At 50.5% G+C, this 21,533-nt stretch overlaps 1 protein-coding gene across 1 annotated transcript in view; it reads left to right on the plus strand.

Annotated features, from left to right (window-relative positions):
* The window catches only part of wdr27 (WD repeat domain 27), an 84,261-nt gene extending 64,245 nt beyond the window's left edge, over nucleotides 1-20,016 (plus strand). Inside the window, exons 23-24 of the mRNA XM_062464475.1 lie at nucleotides 3,053-3,151; nucleotides 19,467-20,016. Of these exons, the coding sequence (XP_062320459.1) occupies nucleotides 3,053-3,151; nucleotides 19,467-19,769 (402 nt within the window). The 3' untranslated portion in view covers nucleotides 19,770-20,016. The remainder of the gene's footprint in view (nucleotides 1-3,052; nucleotides 3,152-19,466) is intronic.
* Nucleotides 20,017-21,533: the final 1,517 nt, after the last annotated feature.

A 21,533-nucleotide genomic window follows, 5' to 3' on the forward strand; every position in this document is an offset into this window, starting at 1 on the left:
CTTCACACCTTTTTTACCCCCTGAGCTGTTTGCATGCCTGAGAAAGAGAGGTGAAGAGAAAGAGAGAGAGAATAGACATAAAGAGAGAGGATAGAAAGAGAGAGAGAAGATAGATAGATAGATAGAGGGAGTAGAGGGAGAGAGAGAGAAGAGAGAGAGAGAGAGAGAGAGAGAGAGAGAGAGAGAGAAGAGAGGAGAGAGAGGGAGAGAGAGAAGAGAGAGAGAGAAGAGAGGAGAGAGAGAGAGAGAGAGAGAGAGAGAGAGAGAGAGGAGAGAGAGAGATAAGAGAGAGAGAGAGAGAGAGAGAGAGAGAGAGAGAGAGAGTGAGAGAGAGAGAGAGAGAGAGAGAGAGAAAGAGAGAGAGAGAGAGAGAGAAAGAGAGAGAGAGAGAGAGAAAGAGAGCAGAGAAAGAGAAGAGAGAGAGAGAGAGAGAGAGAGAGAGAGGAGAGAGAAAGAGAACTGTTCTTCTCCACAGTCTGAACTTGCTCTTCAGGGTTCTCTCATGGTGCCTCTTCCCTCCTTTATCTCTCATTCCTCCTGGTGTGTGTGTGCAATGTCTGTGTGTGTGTGTGTCTGTGTGTGCATGTGTGTGTGCATGTCTGTGTGTGTGTGTGCGTGTGCATGTCTGTGCATGTCTGTGTGAGTGTGCGTGTTCATGCGTGTGTGTGCATGCATCCGTGTGTTGAGTTCAGTAAGAGCAACATGTATAGGTGGTGTGTGTTTCCTTGTGTGTGTTCAGTAAGAGCAACATGTATAGGTGGTGTGTGTTTCCTTGTGTGTGTGTTCAGTAAGAGCAACATGTATAGGTTGTGTGGTGTTTCCTTGTGTGTGTGTTCAGTGAGAGCAACATGTATAGGTGGTGTGTGTTTCCTTGTGTGTGTGTTCAGTAAGAGTAACATGTATAGGTGGTGTGTGTTTCCTTGTGTGTGTGTTCAGTAAGAGCAACATGTATAGGTGGTGTGTGTTTCCTTGTGTGTGTGTTCAGTAAGAGTAACATGTAATATGTTGTGTGTGTTTCCTTGTGTGTGTGTTCAGTGAGAGCAAACAATGTATAGGTGGTGTGTGTTTCCTTGTGTGTGTGTTCAGTGAGAGCGGTGCGCAGGCTGAAATATGAACGCCGATGGTTGATATTAATCTCAGAAACACAGAGTCCTGAAGAATGAGAGCAGGGAGCGTCCTCCAAGGACGTTCAGCGTTTCCTGGAAGCAGCAGTGTGTGGTAGTGGGATAGCGGCTCGGAGACATTTGGACTTGTCTTAGTATTTCACAAGACAATCATGGAAAAAAGAACTTCCATCCTCTAAAAGGAAACATTCCTAAAACTTATTTTAATCTGCTCAGCCTAGAACCTGACCTGTAGAACCTAACCTAATAAAACCTAACCTGTAGAACATAACCTGTAGAAACTAACTCAGACCATATACTACCAGTATGGTAGATTTCTAAAAGCTCCAATGAATTTATAATTTACTATATCTTTGTGACACCAGTTAGTCCCTATATAGTCATATTAAATCGTTAAACCGAACCCAGACTTTAACCCTAATTTTAACTAAAACCCAAACTCAACTTTAACCTTAAGGCCGACTTTAACCCTAAAACAACCCTAATGTTACCCTTATCCCCAGAATCAGGACTCCAGTAGATGTGTTTGGTGTGGTGGTGTGGATGTGCAGTGGCAGAATCAGGACTCCAGTAGATGTGTTTGGTGTGGTGGTGTGGATGTGCAGTGGCAGAATCAGGACTCCAGTAGATGTGTTTGGTGTGGTGGTGTGGATGTGCAGTGGCAGAATCAGGACTCCAGTAGATGTGTTTGGTGTGGTGGTGTGGATGTGCAGTGGCAGAATCAGGACTCCAGTAGATGTGTTTGGTGTGGTGGTGTGGATGTGCAGTGGCAGAATCAGGACTCCAGTAGATGTGTTTGGTGTGGTGGTGTGGATGTGCAGTGGCAGAATCAGGACTCCAGTAGATGTGTTTGGTGTGGTGGTGTGGATGTGCAGTGGCAGAATCAGGACTCCAGTAGATGTGTTTGGTGTGGTGGTGTGGATGTGCAGTGCAGAATCAGGACTCCAGTAGATGTGTTTGGTGTGGTGGTGTGGATGTGCAGTGGCAGAATCAGGACTCCAGTAGATGTGTTTGGTGTGGTGGTGTGGATGTGCAGTGGCAGAATCAGGACTCCAGTAGATGTGTTTGGTGTGGTGGTGTGGATGTGCAGTGGCAGAATCAGGACTCCAGTAGATGTGTTTGGTGTGGTGGTGTGGATGTGCAGTGGCTAGACGTGTTCAGGAAGCCTCTTTCAGGGAGCGTGCTCACAGGCGTTCCAGGGAACCCTAATAACAAGCAGCTGCAGGAATGTGATGACTCGTCGTCTGGTTACAAACATTCTAGCATCTGGTTTATCTGTGTGCACCCTCCTCTCGCTCTCCCTCACCCTCTCTTCCTCCTCAAAGCTAGAAGGGTTTCCAAAATTTAAACCATATCTCGTTCTGTGATATTTTCCACACAGTCACAGTTTGTTTGTTTATAGGGCAGATGGGGGGAAATGCGGCTCTAGTACAGTAGACTCCTGCTATAGCACAGTAGAATTCTGCTCTAACACAGTAGTATTCTGCTCTAACACAGTGGAATCCTGCTCTAACACAGTAGAATGCTGCTCTAACACAGTAGAATCCTGCTCTAGCACAGTAAAATCCTGCTCTAACACAGTATAATTCTGCTGTAACACAGTAGAATGCTGCTCTAACACAATAGAATCCTGCTCTAACACAGTAAAATGCTGCTCTAACACAGTAGAATCCTGCTCTAACACCATAGAATGCTGCTCTAACACAGTATAATTATGCTCTAACACAGTAGAATGCTGCTCTAACACAGTAGAATGCTGCTCTAACACAGTAGAATCCTGTTCCAACACAGTAGAATTCTGCTCTAACACAGTAAAATGTTGCTCTAACACAATAGAATCCTTCTCTAGCACAGTAGAATCCTGCTGAATCTGGCTCAAATGTATGAGTTTGACTCTAATGACTCTGATTCCTGGTATGTCCTGACAGGCCTATGTATATGACCTTCGTCACAGCGCCTACCTCCACAAGCTGCACAAGCAATCTGATGTGGTCCTCACAGCTACTTTCAACCCTGCTACACCTGAGGTAACATCACACTACACCTGAGGTGACATTACACTACACCTGAGGTAACATCACACTACACCTGAGGTGACATCACACTACACCTGAGGTAACATCACACTACACCTGAGGTGACATCACACTACACCTGAGGTAACATCACACTACACCTGAGGTGACATCACACTACACCTGAGGTAACATCACATTACACCTGAGGTGACATTACACTACACCTGAGGTAACATCACACTACACCTGAGGTAACATCACACTACACCTGAGGTAACATCACATTACACCTGAGTTGACATCACACTACACCTGAGGTAACATCACACTACACCTTAAGTTCCGTTCAAGTTAGTGCAATATTGCTGATTGTGCAACCAGTAGCTGTAAGAGCAACCAGTAGCTGAAGTGACAGTGTGTAAAGTGACTAGTGTGAGTGTCAACAGTGTATTGATGTCCATATCAATGTTCATTCAGAAGCCTGATGGCCCTTGGAAAGAAACTGTAGTCCAGTCTGCGTGTGCGAGACCGAATGCTTCGGTAGTGCCTGCCTGAAGGAAACGGGGTAAAAAGACTGAAGGATGGGTGGTAACAGTCTTTTAGAATCCTACCAACTTTCCTGAGGCATCGTGTGTGGTAGGTGTCCTGTAGGGCTGGGAGCTTCCTGCCGATGATGAACTCAGCAGACCTGACTACACTACGTAGGGCCTTGCGGTCCCTGTCTGTGCATCTCCCATACCACACTGTGATGCAACCAGTCAGTATGCTCTCTATAGTGCATCTGTAGAAGTTAGTGAGGATGACTGAGTCCATGCCAAACTTGTTCAGTCTCCTCGAGAAGAAGAGACATTTCCGGGCCGCTTTGACCACCTTGTCCGTGTGAACAGACCAGGTGAGAACATTGCTGATGTTTACCCCGAGGAACCTGAAGAAGCTGACCTTTTCCACTTTGGATCCGTTGATGTGTAGGAGTGCATGCTCCTCCTCCTGCCGCCTCCTATAGTCCACAATCATCTCCTTGAGAGAGAGGTTATTGTCCTGACACCATGATGTCAGGGTATCAACCTCCTCTCTGTAGGCTGACTCGTCACGGTCAGAGATGAGGCCCACAATGGTTGTGTCGTCAGCAAACTTAACAAAGAGGTTGGAACTGTGTGTTGCCGCAGATGAATGATTTGACTAGCCACTCGAAGCACTTCATGATGACAGAGGTCAGTGCTATCGGGCGTTAGTCATTCATGCAGGTGACCTTGGTGTTCTTGAGCACAGGGATGATGGTGGTCCTCTTGAAGCAGGTGGGGAGTATAGACAGGCTGAGGGAGAGGTTAAAGATGTCACTGAAGACCCCTGCTAGCTGGTCAGCGCAGCCCCTGAGGGCCCTACCTGATATGCCATCTGGGCCAGGTGCCTTGCGAGTGTTATCTTTTTTAAGCAATGCCTCACCTCAGCTACAGTTATTGTAGGCACACCACTGGCTAGGCCTTCAGGTAACTCCACTGCAGGGGGGTCACTGTCCCTCTCAAAGTGAGCGTAGAAGGTACTCAGCTCGTCTGGCAGTAGGACAGAGGACTGGGTCTCACTGTAGCCTCTCCCTTTGTAGTCTGTAATGGCTTTAAGTCCACTCCACATGTGCCTGGGGTCAGAGCCATGGTATCTGGACTCCACCTTGGTCCTGTTGGCCCTTTTCGCTGCTTTGATGGCCTTCAGAAGGTCGTATCTGGCCTTCCTGCACTGATCAGGGTCCCCAGAGTTAAAGGCGACAGTACGCGCTCTCAGGTTGGCCCGGATCGCAGCATCAACCCACGGCTTCTGATTGGGGAAAGACCGGACAACCTTCTTGGGGACGACGTCATCAATGCAGTGTTGAGGTACCTGAGGTAACATCACTCTACAGCAGTGCCCCAGCCCAGCCCCTGGTTATCCCATCAGGCTCCAGGCCTGCAGTGCCCCAGCCCAGCCCCTGGTTATCCCATCAGGCTCCAGGCCTGCAGTGCCCCAGCCCAGCCCCTGGTTATCCCATCAGGCTCCAGGCCTGCAGAGCCCCAGCCCAGCCCCTGGTTATCCCATCAGGCTCCAGGCCTGCAGTGCCCCAGCCCAGCCCCTGGTTATCCCATCAGGCTCCAGGCCTGCAGAGCGGCAGCCCAGCCCCTGGTTATCCCATCAGGCTCCAGGCCTGCAGAGCCCCAGCCCAGCCCCTGGTTATCCCATCAGGCTCCAGGCCTGCAGTGCCCCAGCCCAGCCCCTGGTTATCCCATCAGGCTCCAGGCCTGCAGAGCCCCAGCCCAGCCCCTGGTTATCCCATCAGGCTCCAGGCCTGCAGTGCCCCAGCCCAGCCCCTGGTTATCCCATCAGGCTCCAGGCCTGCAGAGCGGCAGCCCAGCCCCTGGTTATCCCATCAGGCTCCAGGCCTGCAGTGCCCCAGCCCAGCCCCTGGTTATCCCATCAGGCTCCAGGCCTGCAGTGCCCCAGCCCAGCCCCTGGTTATCCCATCAGGCTCCAGGCCTGCAGAGCCCCAGCCCAGCCCCTGGTTATCCCATCAGGCTCCAGGCCTGCAGTGCCCCAGCCCAGCCCCTGGTTATCCCATCAGGCTCCAGGCCTGCAGAGCGGCAGCCCAGCCCCTGGTTATCCCATCAGGCTCCAGGCCTGCAGAGCGGCAGCCCAGCCCCTGGTTATCCCATCAGGCTCCAGGCCTGCAGAGCCCCAGCCCAGCCCCTGGTTATCCCATCAGGCTCCAGGCCTGCAGAGCCCCAGCCCAGCCCCTGGTTATCCCATCAGGCTCCAGGCCTGCAGTGCCCCAGCCCAGCCCCTGGTTATCCCATCAGGCTCCAGGCATGCAGAGCGGCAGCCCAGCCCCTGGTTATCCCATCAGGCTCCAGGCCTGCAGAGCGGCAGCCCAGCCCCTGGTTATCCCATCAGGCTCCAGGCCTGCAGAGCCCCAGCCCAGCCCCTGGTTATCCCATCAGGCTCCAGGCCTGCAGAGCCCCAGCCCAGCCCCTGGTTATCCCATCAGGCTCCAGGCCTGCAGTGCCCCAGCCCAGCCCCTGGTTATCCCATCAGGCTCCAGGCATGCAGAGCGGCAGCCCGGACGTGCTCCTGGGATGTGTTCAGGAACAGGAACAGTCAGGTTTTCTAAGCACACATCTGCTCGTCACAATATTGATAGCAGTTGTTCTACAGCCCCGGCCATACGGCTTGCTGGCCTGGGTTTTCCAGATGGAGGGTGGGGGTTGCTTTTAGACTGAAATAGAACATTTATAGATTGTTAACTTCCACTAAAGCTTTGAAGCCTTTATTTAGACATGGATAAATGAAATATACATGTAAATGTATGGAAAGAAAAGGAAATGCATTCCTCAAGTTTACTTCCCTAAATCATGACTTGACCATTCCCTAGGGGAACTGGATGTAGCTGAGGTGCAGTAGTTAAAAGCGACTTGGTATGTTGAGACTTAAGATGGTCCTAAAGAGTTAGTCATTCTAGAACAACTTCAGTCATTTAGAACACCTTTATTACTTCTAAAACCACTTCAGTCATTTAGAACACATCATTACTTCTACAACACCTTCAGCGATTAGATAGGTAGTTTAGGTAGTTTGTGAGGCTTTCACCAATTCATGTAGTCCACACCGCTGCCAGGATACAGGCAAGCAAGAAGGCTAGCATTAAAGCTAGCAGGAAGACTAGCATCAAGGCACGCATGGAGGCTAGCAGGAAGGCTATCGGGAAGGTTAGTAGGAAGGCTATCAGGAAGGCTATCAGGAAGGCACCAGGAAGAATTGCATCAAGGCTAGTAGGAAGGCTAGCAGGATTGTGTCAGCTGTTTTCCTGCTTGAGGCAGAAGGAGACAAAGCACTAACTGATCCTGGAAATAAAGAGTCTCTCCTTGTCTTGCTGACCCTTGACGCTAGTGTTACTATTCCTCCTGACACGGCAGAGCAGCAAGCTAGTGTTACTATTCCTCCTGACACGGCAGAGCAGCAAGCTAGTGTTACTATTCCTCCTGACACGGCAGAGCAGCAAGCTAGTGTTACTATTCCTCCTGACACGGCAGAGCAGCAAGCTAGTGTTACTATTCCTCCTGACACGGCAGACCAGCAAGCTAGTGTTACTATTCCTCCTGACACGGCAGAGCAGCAAGCTAGTGTTACTATTCCTCCTGACACGGCAGAGCAGCAAGCTAGTGTTACTATTCCTCCTGACACGGCAGAGCAGCAAGCTAGTGTTACTATTCCTCCTGACACGGCAGAGCAGCAAGCTTTTAAGACTTCACGTGGCGTCAGGCTGTGGCTCTGAGGCCTTCTCCTCACACACAGCAGCAGCTCCTGCCAAACCTCTCCTCCCTACATCATCCATCTGCACCACATTCTTTATGACGACTCAAACTACAGCAGTATTCCTCTCTTCTCTCCCATCCTCCTTTTTCCAACTCACCCCTGCCCTGCTCTCCCTGCATCTCTTCCACTCTCCTCCAACCTCCTCATCTCTCATCACCTCTCCTCCACTCTCCTGTCCTCTCCTCCATTGACCTCTCATCCTCTCTTCTCCTCCATTCCTGGCTCTACCTTTCCTTCTATTAAGGTTCTGAATTCAAGAATCAGTTTCAACCATGTTGTCCCTGGGCAGCTGTTGACTGACTTGTGTACAGTTCTGTCTCTGGATGTTTACCTTCCAGTCCCTCTGACCTCAGAAAGTCTCTGTTGCCCCCTCACCTCCCCTCTCACAAACCCTGCATGTTGTTGTGATGATGTTCAAAGACAGGATGATTTATGTTTAGGATAGGAGGTCCTGATGTCTGGAGTAGACATTAGAACATTGTAATATGTTACAAGGCGACATGATAAACAGTTAGATAGGAGTTTGGCTCAGATGTGTTTTATGCAGGGATTTATTTCTGGTAATTTAGAAGCCTGTTATTGTGGGAGTTTAGGTAACTTTGGGGATGTTAAAGCCATTAGCAAACCGTCAGGAGGAAGAGGAGGGTCACAGAAGCACAAAGGCGGAGGATGATGATGAAGATGAATGTCATGGTTGATGAATGATCAGACTTAGTGGTCTTTTTAGAGCGCATTACGTTCTAGAGGAATCTTGGAACAAATGTGTTTTCAGTAGAATACAGAATAACTGAGGAAGAAATATCTGCTCTCTGGGGGAGGCCGGGGGGCTAGGGGAGGGCTGGGGGAGGGCTGGGGGAGGGCTGGGGGCTAGGGGAGGGCTGGGGGAGGCCTGGGGGCTAGGGGAGGGCTAGGGGAGGGCTGGGGGCTAGGGGAGGGCTGGGGGAGGGCTGGGGGCTAGGGGAGGGCTAGGGGAGGGCTGGGGGCTAGGGGAGGGCTGGGGGAGGGCTGGGGGCTAGGGGAGGGCTAGGGGAGGGCTGGGGGCTAGGGGAGGGCTGGGGGCTAGGGGAGGGCTGGGGGAGGGCTGGGGGCTAGGGGAGGCCTGGGGGCTGGGGGAGGGCTGGGGGCTAGGGGAGGGCTAGGGGAGGGCTGGGGGCTAGGGGAGGCCTGGGGGCTAGGGGAGGGCTAGGGGAGGCCTGGGGGCTAGGGGAGGGCTGGGGGAGGGCTGGGGGAGGGCTGGGGGCTAGGGGAGGGCTGGGGGCTGGGGGAGGGCTGGGGGAGGGCTGGGGGCTGGGGGAGGCCTGGGGGCTAGGGGAGGGCTGGGGGCTAGGGGAGGGCTAGGGGAGGGCTGGGGGCTAGGGGAGGGCTGGGGGCTGGGGGAGGGCTGGGGGCTGGGGGAGGGCTAGGGGAGGGCTGGGGGCTGGGGGAGGGCTAGGGGAGGGCTGGGGGCTAGGGGAGGCCTGGGGGCTAGGGGAGGGCTAGGGGAGGGCTAGGGGAGGGCTGGGGGCTAGGGGAGGGCTGGGGGCTAGGGGAGGGCTGGGGGCTGGGGGAGGGCTAGGGGAGGGCTGGGGGCTAGGGGAGTCCTGGGGGCTAGGGGAGGGCTAGGGGAGGGCTGGGGGCTAGGGGAGGGCTGGGGGCTAGGGGAGGGCTGGGGGCTAGGGGAGGGCTAGGGGAGGGCTGGGGGCTAGGGGAGGGCTGGGGGCTAGGGGAGGGCTAGGGGAGGGCTGGGGGCTAGGGGAGGGCTGGGGGCTAGGGGAGGGCTGGGGGCTAGGGGAGGGCTGGGGGAGGCCTGGGGGCTAGGGGAGGGCTGGGGGCTAGGGGAGGCCTAGTGGCTAGGGGAGGGCTGGGGGCTAGGGGAGGGCTGGGGGCTAGGGGAGGGCTGGGGGCTAGGGGAGGGCTGGGGGAGGCCTGGGGGCTAGGGGAGGCCTGGGGGCTAGGGGAGGCCTGGGGGCTAGGGGAGGGCTGGGGGAGGCCTGGGGGCTAGGGGAGGCCTGGGGGCTAGGGGAGGCCTGGGGGCTAGGGGAGGGCTGGGGGAGGCCTGGGGGCTAGGGGAGGCCTGGGGGCTAGGGGAGGCCTGGGGGAGGCCTGGGGCTAGGGGAGGCCTGGGGGCTAGGGGAGGCCTGGGGGAGGCCTGGGGCTAGGGGAGGCCTGGGGGAGGCCTGGTGGCTAGGGGAGGGCTCCAGCCCCGGCCCCTCACCAATAACACACTCAGATAAGGAGGCTGAACGTGGGAAGTGTGATTTGTTGCAGCTAGCTGTTGTGGTCCCTGCAGAGTTATAACACTTCATTAGTTTGACCCTGCCCAGCGGTCCTGGTTCTCTCCTAGTGCTGGTGCTGTCCTGTCCATCTGGCCCTGTACTGACAGGCTTCCACCAGATGAACTCTGTAGCACCAACATCATTGTGTCTTTTTTGACTTAAGATTGTAGACTGGTGTACTTTTTCTAAACTGATCTAGAAGTGTACATACTTTAACATACTTTAACTGTAAATAGTGTGAATTGTGGTTTAAATAGGAAGAGGCTACTGCAGTGACCCTAAATGTACTTGTGACTTCAAAGCCCTGGATGTTTGGAAACGCTGTTCCTTTATGGTGTGTGCATGTGTCTCTGTATGTAGCAAGTAGGAGCAATTTCCTGAACTGGGTGGAAAGTGTTGCACAACCCATTGTAGCTGTGTCACTTGGCTGCTGTTTTCACTGTGAGTGGTTGGACAGTTCCCTGTGGGCTGGAGGCCCGCTGGGGAGCTGAGCTGGGAGCTCCGTCCTGTGCAGAGCCTCACAGCCGACCCCAGCAGCAACATGGGCTCTTAAATGTGTGAAACTCATGCCGTGCCCGTTGGTGGCGCACTTGTGTATATTTCTTGTCAGATTTGTGGCTCTGTGGTTTGCAGCTCCACATGGTGTCACACACTTTTCTTTTTCAGGCTTGTTTGTCATGAACCACTGGTCCACACAACGTCACACACCACACTGCATGTTCTTGGACTCAAGATGATCTCAAGATGATTGAGCCACAGTCTCTCACACACACACACACAGATCCCTGACTGACTCTAAAGTTAAATGACATCTTAAGAAATACATTTTCATTATATGTATTTCTATACAATTGGGAGTGTACTTAAAATGTACATATTTGGAATATTCACATGCTTATTGCCAACTTAATTATATCCAAGTATGTTTGTGTTTATACACTTTTAATACAATGTTTTTGCTTGGGGAGAGCTGTATGCTTGTGCTGTCAGACCTACTGGGCTGTCATCGTTTTCATTCAGCCGACACTTTTATCAGCTTTTTTTATAAGTACCTTCAACCTCTGGGTCTGCAGTCAAATGTTCCACTTTTGAGCTATGCCGACCTCCTGATGCATTTTACTGTTGTGCAATGTCCAAATATCCAGGATGTTTCGGGTATTAACTGTTCCGAGGAGTTCCTGTGATGTCCTGATAAAATGCTTCTACCAGTTCTGTGAGGTGGAACACATTCCACAAGAGGAATGCTCCCATTCAATCACTTTGGACATCCACTTCGATTCTTATTGCGTCGAAGGTATTCATCTTTGACTCTGGGTGATTTAATATTTTAAAGCTAGTGTTTATGTCCATGAGCTGTCAGACGAACCATCTGGACCTGAGAAACCATCTAAACACAGGGAACAGATCATGTTTTCCTACAACAAAGCACATGTTCTCAATCCAACGCTTTCTCAAAGAGGTCTTCGTAATTCCTTTGTTTTTCTAGACACCTGGATTTTGTGTTCCAGTATTTCTTTCTTTGGCTGGTTGTGTACAGAATGTGCGACCTGGTGTTTGTGTCTCCGCCGCCCCTGGCCTCCCAGCCAGCAGCCTTGTGGAGCTGTTGGATTGGCAGGCCGACAAATCGGTCGTGGTGACAAGGTGCAGGACATGGAGGTGACCGTGAGGAACTCCTGTCCACGGGACCTGCTGGACGAGCAGAGCAGGAAGATAGCGATCAAGCTTCTGTGGATCAGAAGACAGGTGTTCTAGTTGAGATGTTTCTGCTTCCGCACACACACACACACACACACACACACACACACACACACACACACACACACACACACACACACAGTAGCCAGAGGGCTCCAGAACAGCTCCAGTATAATTCAAACAGACTGTAGGATTTTCGGTATTCCCATATGCTATCAGGACAGTATTTTGCCAGCACATAGCGTGATAAGCTACATTTGATTAAAATAATCATCAGTAAAGAATGGCACCTCGATGGATCAGCTCAGTGATTAGCTGTCAGCTTCAGTAGGAGTCAGCCTGCAGTTGTGTGATTGGCTGCCTGCTTTGGAAGGAGTCAGATTTCTGCTCAGTGATTGGCCATCAGCTCCAGTATAAATCAGATTGCAGTCCTGTGATTGGCTGTCAGATCAGTGGGAGTCAAACTGCAGCTCTGGATGTTTTGATCAGCCGGCTGAGCCCTGTCACACACCACAGCAGCTCAGACACCCTCCCTGGCTCCTCTACTGGATTGGTAGTGAGAGTATGTGACTGCAGATTGAGGGGTTGCAGGTTCAAATCCATCCCCTGTGCGTCGCTTTGGATGAAAGCATCTGCTACATATATACATTATTATTCTGGTCTGTCAGAGGAGCGTCACTGCAGGTGATGGAACCCTTGATGCAGACCAACCTGTCTTCCTCCCAGGGTCAGGATGTGAATGATGAGACCGGTCTGTGGATTATTATGAGCTTTTGCATATTTTATTGAAGTACATTTCTTATGGACACCAGCATGGAACCTGCTCTGGCTAACTGATTGAATTGTTGTATATTTTGTATAATAGGATGTTTATTATTATTATTATTTTTATTTTATCTTATTTTATTTTAGCTTATCATATATAATATATGTTCTTGGTACTTATATGTTATGTTATGCCAGGTTGCTTGCGTTGTCTTGTCCCAAGAATTTCAGTGCCCAGTCTGACTTTGTGTTGTTCTGTGCACCTGACAATAAAAACTATGGTGAATGGCAACATTACCTCTAATTTGGTCTCTATTTTGACTTGAGGCTATTTGTTGAGGATTTTCCTCCAGTCTTGTAAAGACTATCCCTGCAGTCCTTAAAGGCTGGGCCTTCTGTTTTTAAAAGGCTGGCCCTCCATTCTTTAAAGGCTGTCCCCACCCAGTAGAGACAGCAGGTGATGTGGACCTCTCAGAACCGCATCTGGAAAACGCAGGCTGTCCTTGAGGATCAGTGCTTCTCCCTGAACCCTTGAGGGTTGTCATCTTGTGGGCAGGAACAGCTGCTTCCTCTCTCTCTCTCTCTCTCTCTCTCTCTCTCTTTTTCTCACCAGTTGTATTAGCGCCAGGATGTTAGCCAGCTCCAATCCCAGTAGGACCCTGATGCAAGCCTCCAAAGAGAGACGGCTCATTAGCTCTAATGCAACTGTAAGTAGCCCCTGAGCTCTCAGCTGTGGAGCAATGTCGTGGTCTCATTCACGTTTTCCTCTCTTTGTCTATCTGTGTGGATTGCATTCCCACTCCACCTCACAGGCCTGGCCAGAGGCCTCTTCTGATGGCTGGCTGAACATCTCATGTTTCACAGAGAGGCTGTGTTTCTGTCTGGCTCGTTCTGCTGTGTGGGAGCTGACCCCAGCACTGAGCTCAGAGTTAGGAGCTGTCCTGTCTGTACTCTGCCTCTGGGCCGCCCTGCGCAACTTAATCAGACTGTAGCTGTTTGAACACTGTAGCTGTGTCAGACTGTAGCTGTCGATTTTTACTTTGGTCACGTGACACGCAAGAGTAACGCAGTTAGCAGACGAAGGATTAACTTTGCACGCTACACTTTGCCTTGATATGTACGATAGCCTCAGGCTCGACAGAACCTGACATACTTTGCCGATTTTGCCTTTAAAAAAGATGCTGCGCAGTGTAAAGTATTGTGCAAAACCTGCCTGGCTAACGTTGCTACCTCACGGGGCAATACCACCAACCTAACGGTACGTGTCCACTACAGCGTTTTTTAACGCTCTGCACCGCTCGCCTTCCCACAGTACTCCACGCTCGGGGGCGTGTTAGACAAGTTAATACAGAGTTGTAGTTCTCTAAGGTCACTGTTGTAGTCATGGCCAAGCGTGCAGACTTGGGTTCATGTACTCACAATATCGATCAAAATACCACTTTTACACAACATTTATACAGAATTTTTACTAGTGCAAGATTACAGTAGAATACATGTTACGCCACCGGTCACTCAACCAGTCGTTTGTAGGCTGGGCTAGCAAGCTAGCAGTGGCACAGAACAGTCACGTAATGTGACAAGACTGAATTTAAAAGTATAAAAACACACTAGGGACACTGACAAAGTCGGCAACCCTGCACCATGCATTATTAGTTTAATAATCTTTAAATTCAGGCTCGTCACATTATGTAACTTTGTTCTGAACAGAACTGGGTGTGCAGACACATACAATAAGTTTCTCCGCCATCTTGAAATTGTAAAACCTAGAAATGTTTACCATGACGAACAGTTGCTACGTTACAAGAAACAAGAAACCAATCTGATTGGCCAACGCTAGCGTTTTCAAGCTCCTCATTTATATAAAGTTGAGAAAATCCAACTTGCAACACTCCGCTCCTCTCCGCTTGACTTCCCACAATGCCCTACGCGAGCGTCAACGTCCGATTTTATTGAAAATGAATTGGAAGCCCCCGCTCCGCGCCGCTCGTTCCCCACAGCGCAAGTTATTATTCCGAAACGGTAGCTAGCTAGCTTTAGTTAAGAAAGTGCAACGCACATGTTATCAGCCTACGTTTAGCTTTGATTTACCAAAATATTTTCGAAGAGGTACAGGCGGTATGTTCTCCTTAATTTTTCTGAACTTTGTGTGTTATGTTGGTGACTGGAGATCAGTAGTATATATCTATAATTATTAATAATAAATAATATAATAATCACATATTAAATGGCAATTGCAATATTAGTCAAATTAATCGCAATTAGCTTATTTTCCGAAATCATTCAGCCCTACTGTCTGAACACTAGCTGTTTCAGACTGTAGCTGTGTCAGACCGTAGCTGTCAGACTGTAGCTGTATCAGACTGTAGCTGTGTCAGACTGTAGCTGTATCAGACTGTAGCTGTCTGAACAATGTAACTGTATCAGACTGTAGCTGTATCAGACTGTAGCTGTGTCAGACTGTAGCTGTATCAAACTGTAGCTGTATCAGACAGTAGCTGTGTCAGACTAACTGTCTGAACACTAGCTGTATCAGACTGTAGCTGTGTCAGACTGTAGCTGTGTCAGACCGTAGCTGTGTTAGACTGTAGCTGTATCAGACTGTAGCTGTATCAGACTGTAACTGTGTCAGACTGTAGCTGTATTAGACTGTAGCTGTATCTGATTGTAGTGCCTGAGCAGTAGTGTCTGAGCAGTAGTGTCTGAGCAGTAGTGTCTGAGCAGACGTGTCTGAGCAGCAGTGTCTGAGCAGCCGTGTCTGAGCGGCAGTGTCTGAGCAGCAGTGTCTGAGCAGTCGTGTCTGAGCAGTAGTGTGACCGCTCGCTGACACCTGCAGCTGTCTGTGGGAGGAGGAGACTGTCACCCTGACACGCCAGAAGATCTGGGAATATGAGAACCATATGGGAGAGCTCCTGCTGTCTTCCCCTCTCTCCTCCTCCCTCCTCCAAACTCCCCCACACAACATACAAATAGTCCATAGAAGAAGTACAGCAGAAGATCATGGATCAGAAGTGCGTAGTTCTACAGTATGTCAGTGGTCAGAGTCAAGGAGTGGTCTGTATGTACCAGCCCCTAGTACTGTACAGTACCTACCCCAGTACTGCTGTGGTGCTGCACACACCCCTCACCTAGTTCTACAGGATTCCGATGGTCACAGTGAACGACCAATTCTCATCTTTCTCGGCTCTCTCTTCATCTTGTCTTCACCCCCCCCCCCCCTCTCTCTCTCTCTCTCTCTCTCTCTCTCTCTCTCTCTCTCTCTCTCTCTCTCTCTCTCTCTCTCTCTCTCTCTCTCTCTCTCTCTCTCTCTCTCTCTCTCCCTCCCTCCCTCCCTCCCTCTCTCTCTCTCCCTCTCTCTCTCTCTCTCTGTCTCTGTCTCTGTCTCTGTCTCTGTCTCTCCCTCCCTCCCTCCCTCCCTCCCTCCCTCCCTCCCTCTCTCTCTCTCTCTCTGTCTCTGTCCCTCCCTCCCTCCCTCCCTCTCTCTCTCTATCTCTCGTCAGCGCAGACAGCAAACAACATACGTCTCTTCTGACTGTTCTAGAATGTCACACCAGAGTGAAGCACGGAGTTCAGAGCCTGGAGCAGGAGCTTCAACAGGCAAGCGTCCTCAACAGGGGAGGGGGAGGGTGGGGGAGGGCATGGGAAGGGGAGGGGGAGGGGAGGCATGGTCTCTTCCCTGTCCTTTCCTCTCTTCCAGAAACGTGTCATTCATCTAGTCTCATGGTGGCCATCTCGCTGGAAACAACAGCAGGCCCACAGCTGACTCTGTGATTGGTTCATTATGCTGATATGGTAATTCTCCCTTTCCTGAATACCAATGCAAAAAATGTCAAAGCTGTAATTTGGGGCCTAGTTTAAGGTTAGACTGCCCTCATGATTTGGTCCAGGCTGAATACCTACTATGATGTAATGCAGTGACATGATGGGACACACTGTGTGTGATTGTGTTGATGTGATATAATGTCAAGTGAAACAGAGTAGTGGTTAAGACCCCTTTATTAGAATGTCGTCTGTCTTCTCTTCTTCTGTCTTCCTTCTCTCCTTCCTACCCCTCTTCTCTCCTTCCTACCCCTCTTCTCTCCTTCCTACCCCTCTTCTCTCCTTCCTAACCCTCTTCTCTCCTTCCTACCCCTCTTCTCTCCTTCCTAACCCTCTTCTCTCCTTCCTAACCCTCTTCTCTCCTTCCTACCCCTCTTCTCTCCTTCCTAACCCTCTTCTCTCCTTCCTACCCCTCTTCTCTCCTTCCTAACCCTCTTCTCTCCTTCCTACCCCTCTTCTCTCCTTCCTAACCCTCTTCTCTCCTTCCTACCCCTCTTCTCTCCTTCCTAACCCTCTTCTCTTTGTCCCTTCCTATTTTCCACCCTTCTTACTCCCACTCTACTTCTCCTCTCTCCTATCTCCTACTCCCCCCTCCTCTCCCCTCCCCTCCCTCCCCCACACACACAACATTTAACCCCCATATTGCAAACTCAATCATGTCTTGTCTTTATGCTTTGAACTCTTGATTTGTGCATCATTCTTCCACAGGCCTGAGCCAGATACACCCTAAATAACCCACCCTGTAACCAGTGAGGCTGGAGCCGGGCCTCGGGGATGGGGTATGGTTCAGGGGTAGATTGTTTCATTGCAGATCAAAAGGTCACCGGTTCAAATCCCCACCTGTACGTCGCTGCGGATAAAAGCATCTGCTAAGTGAATATATTGTTACCGTCTGTGAGCCCTGAAACAGATCCAGAGAGACAAAGGAGGGATCTGAACAGTCCAGTCTGAACAGACCGGTCTGAACAGACCGGTCTGAACAGACCAGTCCGAACAGTCCAGTCTGAACAGACCAGTCTGAACAGACCAGTCTGAACAGTCCAGTCTGAACAGTCCAGTCGGAACAGACCAGTCTGAAAGACCCGATTGAACAGACTAGTCTGAACAGACCAGTCACATGGAACCCCTTTCCTGTCTGCAAATGAGGTGTTTCTGATGACTAAATACAATCAGGTTGAAATTAGTTGATTGTCAAAGAATAATGACATCTTCATTCCACATCTGCAGTCTAATGCTGAGCTATACCCATCCCCATGTTCTACCACTGAGCTGTACTCATCCCCATGTTTTACCACTGAGCTGTACTCATCCCCATGTTCTACCACTGAGATAATCATCCCCATGTTCTACCACTGAGCTAATCATCCCCATGCTCTACCACTGAGCTGTACCCATCCCCATGTTCTACCACTGAGCTAATCATCCCCATGTTCTACCACTGAGCTGTACCCATCCCCATGTTCTACCACTGAGATAATCATCCCCATGTTCTACCACTGAGCTGTACCCATCCCCATGTTCTACCACTGAGCTGTACTCATCCCCATGTTCTACCACTGAGCTGTACCCATCCCCATGTTCTACCACTGAGCTATACCCATCCCCATGTTCTACCACTGAGCTATACCCATCCCCATGTTCTACCACTGAGCTGTACCCATCCCCATGTTCTACCACTGAGCTGTACTCATCCCCATGTTCTACCACTGAGCTATAACCATCCCCATGTTCTACCACTGAGATAATCATCCCCATGCTCTACCACTGAGCTAATCATCCCCATGTTCTACCACTGAGCTGTACCCATCCCCATGTTCTACCACTGAGATAATCATCCCCATGTTCTACCACTGAGCTGTACCCATCCCCATGTTCTACCACTGAGCTGTACTCATCCCCATGTTCTACCACTGAGCTGTACCCATCCCCATGTTCTACCACTGAGCTATACCCATCCCCATGTTCTACCACTGAGCTATACCCATCCCCATGTTCTACCACTGAGCTGTACCCATCCCCATGTTCTACCACTGAGCTGTACTCATCCCCATGTTCTACCACTGAGCTATAACCATCCCCATGTTCTACCACTGAGATAATCATCCCCATGCTCTACCACTGAGCTATACCCATCCCCATGCTCTACCACTGAGCTATACCCATCCCCATGTTCTACCACTGAGCTATACCCATCCCCATGTTCTACCACTGAGCTATACCCATCCCCATGTTCTACCACTGAGCTATACCCATCCCCATGCTCTACCACTGAGCTATACCCATCCCCATGTTCTACCACTGAGCTATACCCATCCCCATGTTCTACCACTGAGCTATACCCATCCCCATGTTCTACCACTGAGCTATACCCATCCCCATGTTCTACCACTGAGCTATACCCATCCCCATGTTCTACCACTGAGCTATACCCATCCCCATGCTCTACCACTGAGCTATACCCATCCCCATGCTCTACCACTGAGCTATACCCATCCCCATGTTCTACCACTGAGCTATACCCATCCCCATGTTCTACCACTGAGCTATACCCATCCCCATGCTCTACCACTGAGCTATACCCATCCCCATGCTCTACCACTGAGCTATACCCATCCCCATGTTCTACCACTGAGCTATACCCATCCCCATGCTCTACGACTGAGCTATACCCATCCCCATGCTCTACCACAGAGCTGTACCCATCCCCATGTTCTACCACTGAGCTATACCCATCCCCATGTTCTACCACTGAGCTATACCCATCCCCATGTTCTACCACTGAGCTATACCCATCCCCATGTTCTACCACTGAGCTATACCCATCCCCATGCTGAGCTAACCATCCCCATGCTCTACCACTGAGCTATACCCATCCCCATGCTCTACCACTGAGCTAACCATCCCCATGTTCTACCACTGAGCTATACCCATCCCCATGTTCTACCACTGAGCTAACCATCCCCATGCCCTGACATACAGTACAGTAAGAGAGCTGCTGGGTCCAGGGGAGGGCAGAGGGCATCAGAAGGACCTGACCGTGCAGTAGGAGAGTCAGGAGTGAGGATAGGAACATAGAGAGCTCCGCCCAGCAGCTTGACCAGAGCCCTGACCTCTAACCTATGATGACCTGTGATCCTTGACCCTGGTCAGGCCACATGCTCCCCTCATCCCCACCTCCTACAGTTTGGGATCGATAAAGTTAATTGAGAGTGTGTGTGTATAAGCCATGTTTCTCTAAAGATGGTTCCAGAACCAGGGTTGTGGTTAGGTTGGATGTGGATTAGAGCCAAGGGCTACCATTCACCTATCCGGTTGTAAAATCATGTTATGCTCCAGCTTCTATACTGATGCTAACATTAGTTATTTCATGCTTGACTGGTGTAGGAGGTGTACAGTGATGTACAGTCTCCTTATGTTTTCTCTCTCCTTCTCCATCCATCCCTCCCTCCTTCTCATAGCTGCTGACCGGGACCCTGGATGGGTGGCTTGGTGTGTTTCGACCCAGCGATGGGGCCAGCCTCCCCTGTCTCAAACCCTGCCCAGCGATGGGGCCAGCCTCCCCTGTCTCTAACCCTGCCCAACGATGGGGCCAGCCTCCCCTGTCTCAAACCCTGCCCAGCGATGGGGCCAGCCTCCCCTGTCTCAAACCCTGCCCAACGATGGGGCCAGCCTCCCCTGTCTCTAACCCTGCCCAACGATGGGGCCAGCCTCCCCTGTCTCTTACCCTGCTCAACGATGGGGCCAGCCTCCCCTGTCTCTAACCCTGCCCAGCGATGGGGCCAGCCTCCCCTGTGTCTAACCCTGCCCAACGATAGGGCCAGCCACTCCTGTCTCTAACCCTGGAGAGTAGAGGGCTCCACAACCAGACCAGAGACCAGTATCATACACACACAGAACACACATACTGTATATTCATCACGACAACATCCAAACACAGATGTGGTCAGGAACAACCATCTTTCATAGTCAGTTGCCTGGAGTGTAACTTCTTTCTTAATAAAAATATAAAACCGGTTTTATATAAAGTTCTCTCTTGTGGTTTATTAAAATAGGAAAGCCTTGGTCTCTTTGGATTTACTTACTGGTGGTTGAGAAGTTCCACTGGTGAAGGTCCTACTAGTGAAGGTTCCGCTGGTGAAGGTTCCGCTGGCGAAGGTTCCACTGGTGAAAGTTCTACTGGTGAAGATTCTACTGTTGGAGGTTCCGCTGGTGAAAGTTCCGCTTGTGAAGGTTCTACTGGTGAAGGTTCCGCTGGTGAAGGTTCCGTTGTTGAAGGTTCCGCTGGTGAAAGTTCTGCTGGGGAAGTCATCTGACCCTGGGCCCCAGGGCCCAGGGTCAGTGTTGTGGTAGGGCCCAGGGTCAGTGTTGGGGTAGGACCCAGGGTCAGTGTTGGGGAAGGCTGGGTGTGTGTTTGAGTGTGTGTATATGTTTGAGCGTGCATGTGTGTATGTGTTTGTGTGCGTGGGAGTGTGTGTGTGTCAGTAAAAGGTATTTACTGGCAGGCCCAGCCTCTCGTTGTCACTGAGAGCTTTAGTGTTCCTGAGAACGGGATGTTTTGGAACAGAGTAATTTATGGTCATCTTCTTTCCTCATTTCCTGGGAACACTTAATCAAGTCATTGAAATATGTTGTATCATGAAACAGTTCCTAGCAAAAGGACAGCTTGAAAATTACAGCTTTAATAATGATGAGAAGGACCCTACAGACACTGCCCTGCCTGTAGTGTCTGAGCTCCAAGGGAAGTGACCAGCTTCACACAGGGACACCTCACTGCTGTGACCAGCTTCACACAGGGACACCTCACTGCTGTGACCAGCTTCACACAGGGACACCTCACTGCTGTGACCAGCTTCACACAGGGACACCTCACTGCTGTGACCAGCTTCACACAGGGACACCTCACTGCTGTGACCAGCTTCACACAGGGACACCTCACTGCTGTGACCAGCTTCACACAGGGGCACCTCACTAATGATAATAATAATAAATTATATTTATATTGCACTCCATATTTCAGCAAAAGAAAAGGTCAATAAATAATTAAAAGCAAAACCTATAAAACACATTTAATGAAAAGCTTTTTTTATGTAAAAGATATGTTTTTAGTTTTCCTTTATAACCACTGTGTGTGTTCCCTTCACTTCATTCAAACATCTTCCAGTGAGAGCAGGTGGAACATAAACACTGATGTCCAGGCCAGGATCAGCCCGCCGTAGTGACTTAAGCACAACCAATGCTACAAAGAGCAGCGATAAAGACTACGCCATCACACAATGACCGCAAAAGTCAGGTTTAGGTAGGATGCCTATGGTGTTTGCTCTACAGAGACTGAAGACCCACCTTGATGAGAAGTCTGACGGATTGCATTTTCATGATTGAATTCTGTCCCTAAAAGACCGTGGTGACTTGAAAATGGAAATGACCGGGAGAGCTGTTTAGCTTATTGCATTGGAATTTTGTCCGCTGCACAGCACATTCGAGTCTTTGAAATGAGATGTCAAATGCCGTTTTCATTTCTATTTTCA

Source organism: Osmerus eperlanus, chromosome 6 (assembly GCF_963692335.1).
Source record: "Osmerus eperlanus chromosome 6, fOsmEpe2.1, whole genome shotgun sequence".
In the NCBI taxonomy this organism is placed as follows: Eukaryota; Metazoa; Chordata; class Actinopteri; order Osmeriformes; family Osmeridae; genus Osmerus; species Osmerus eperlanus.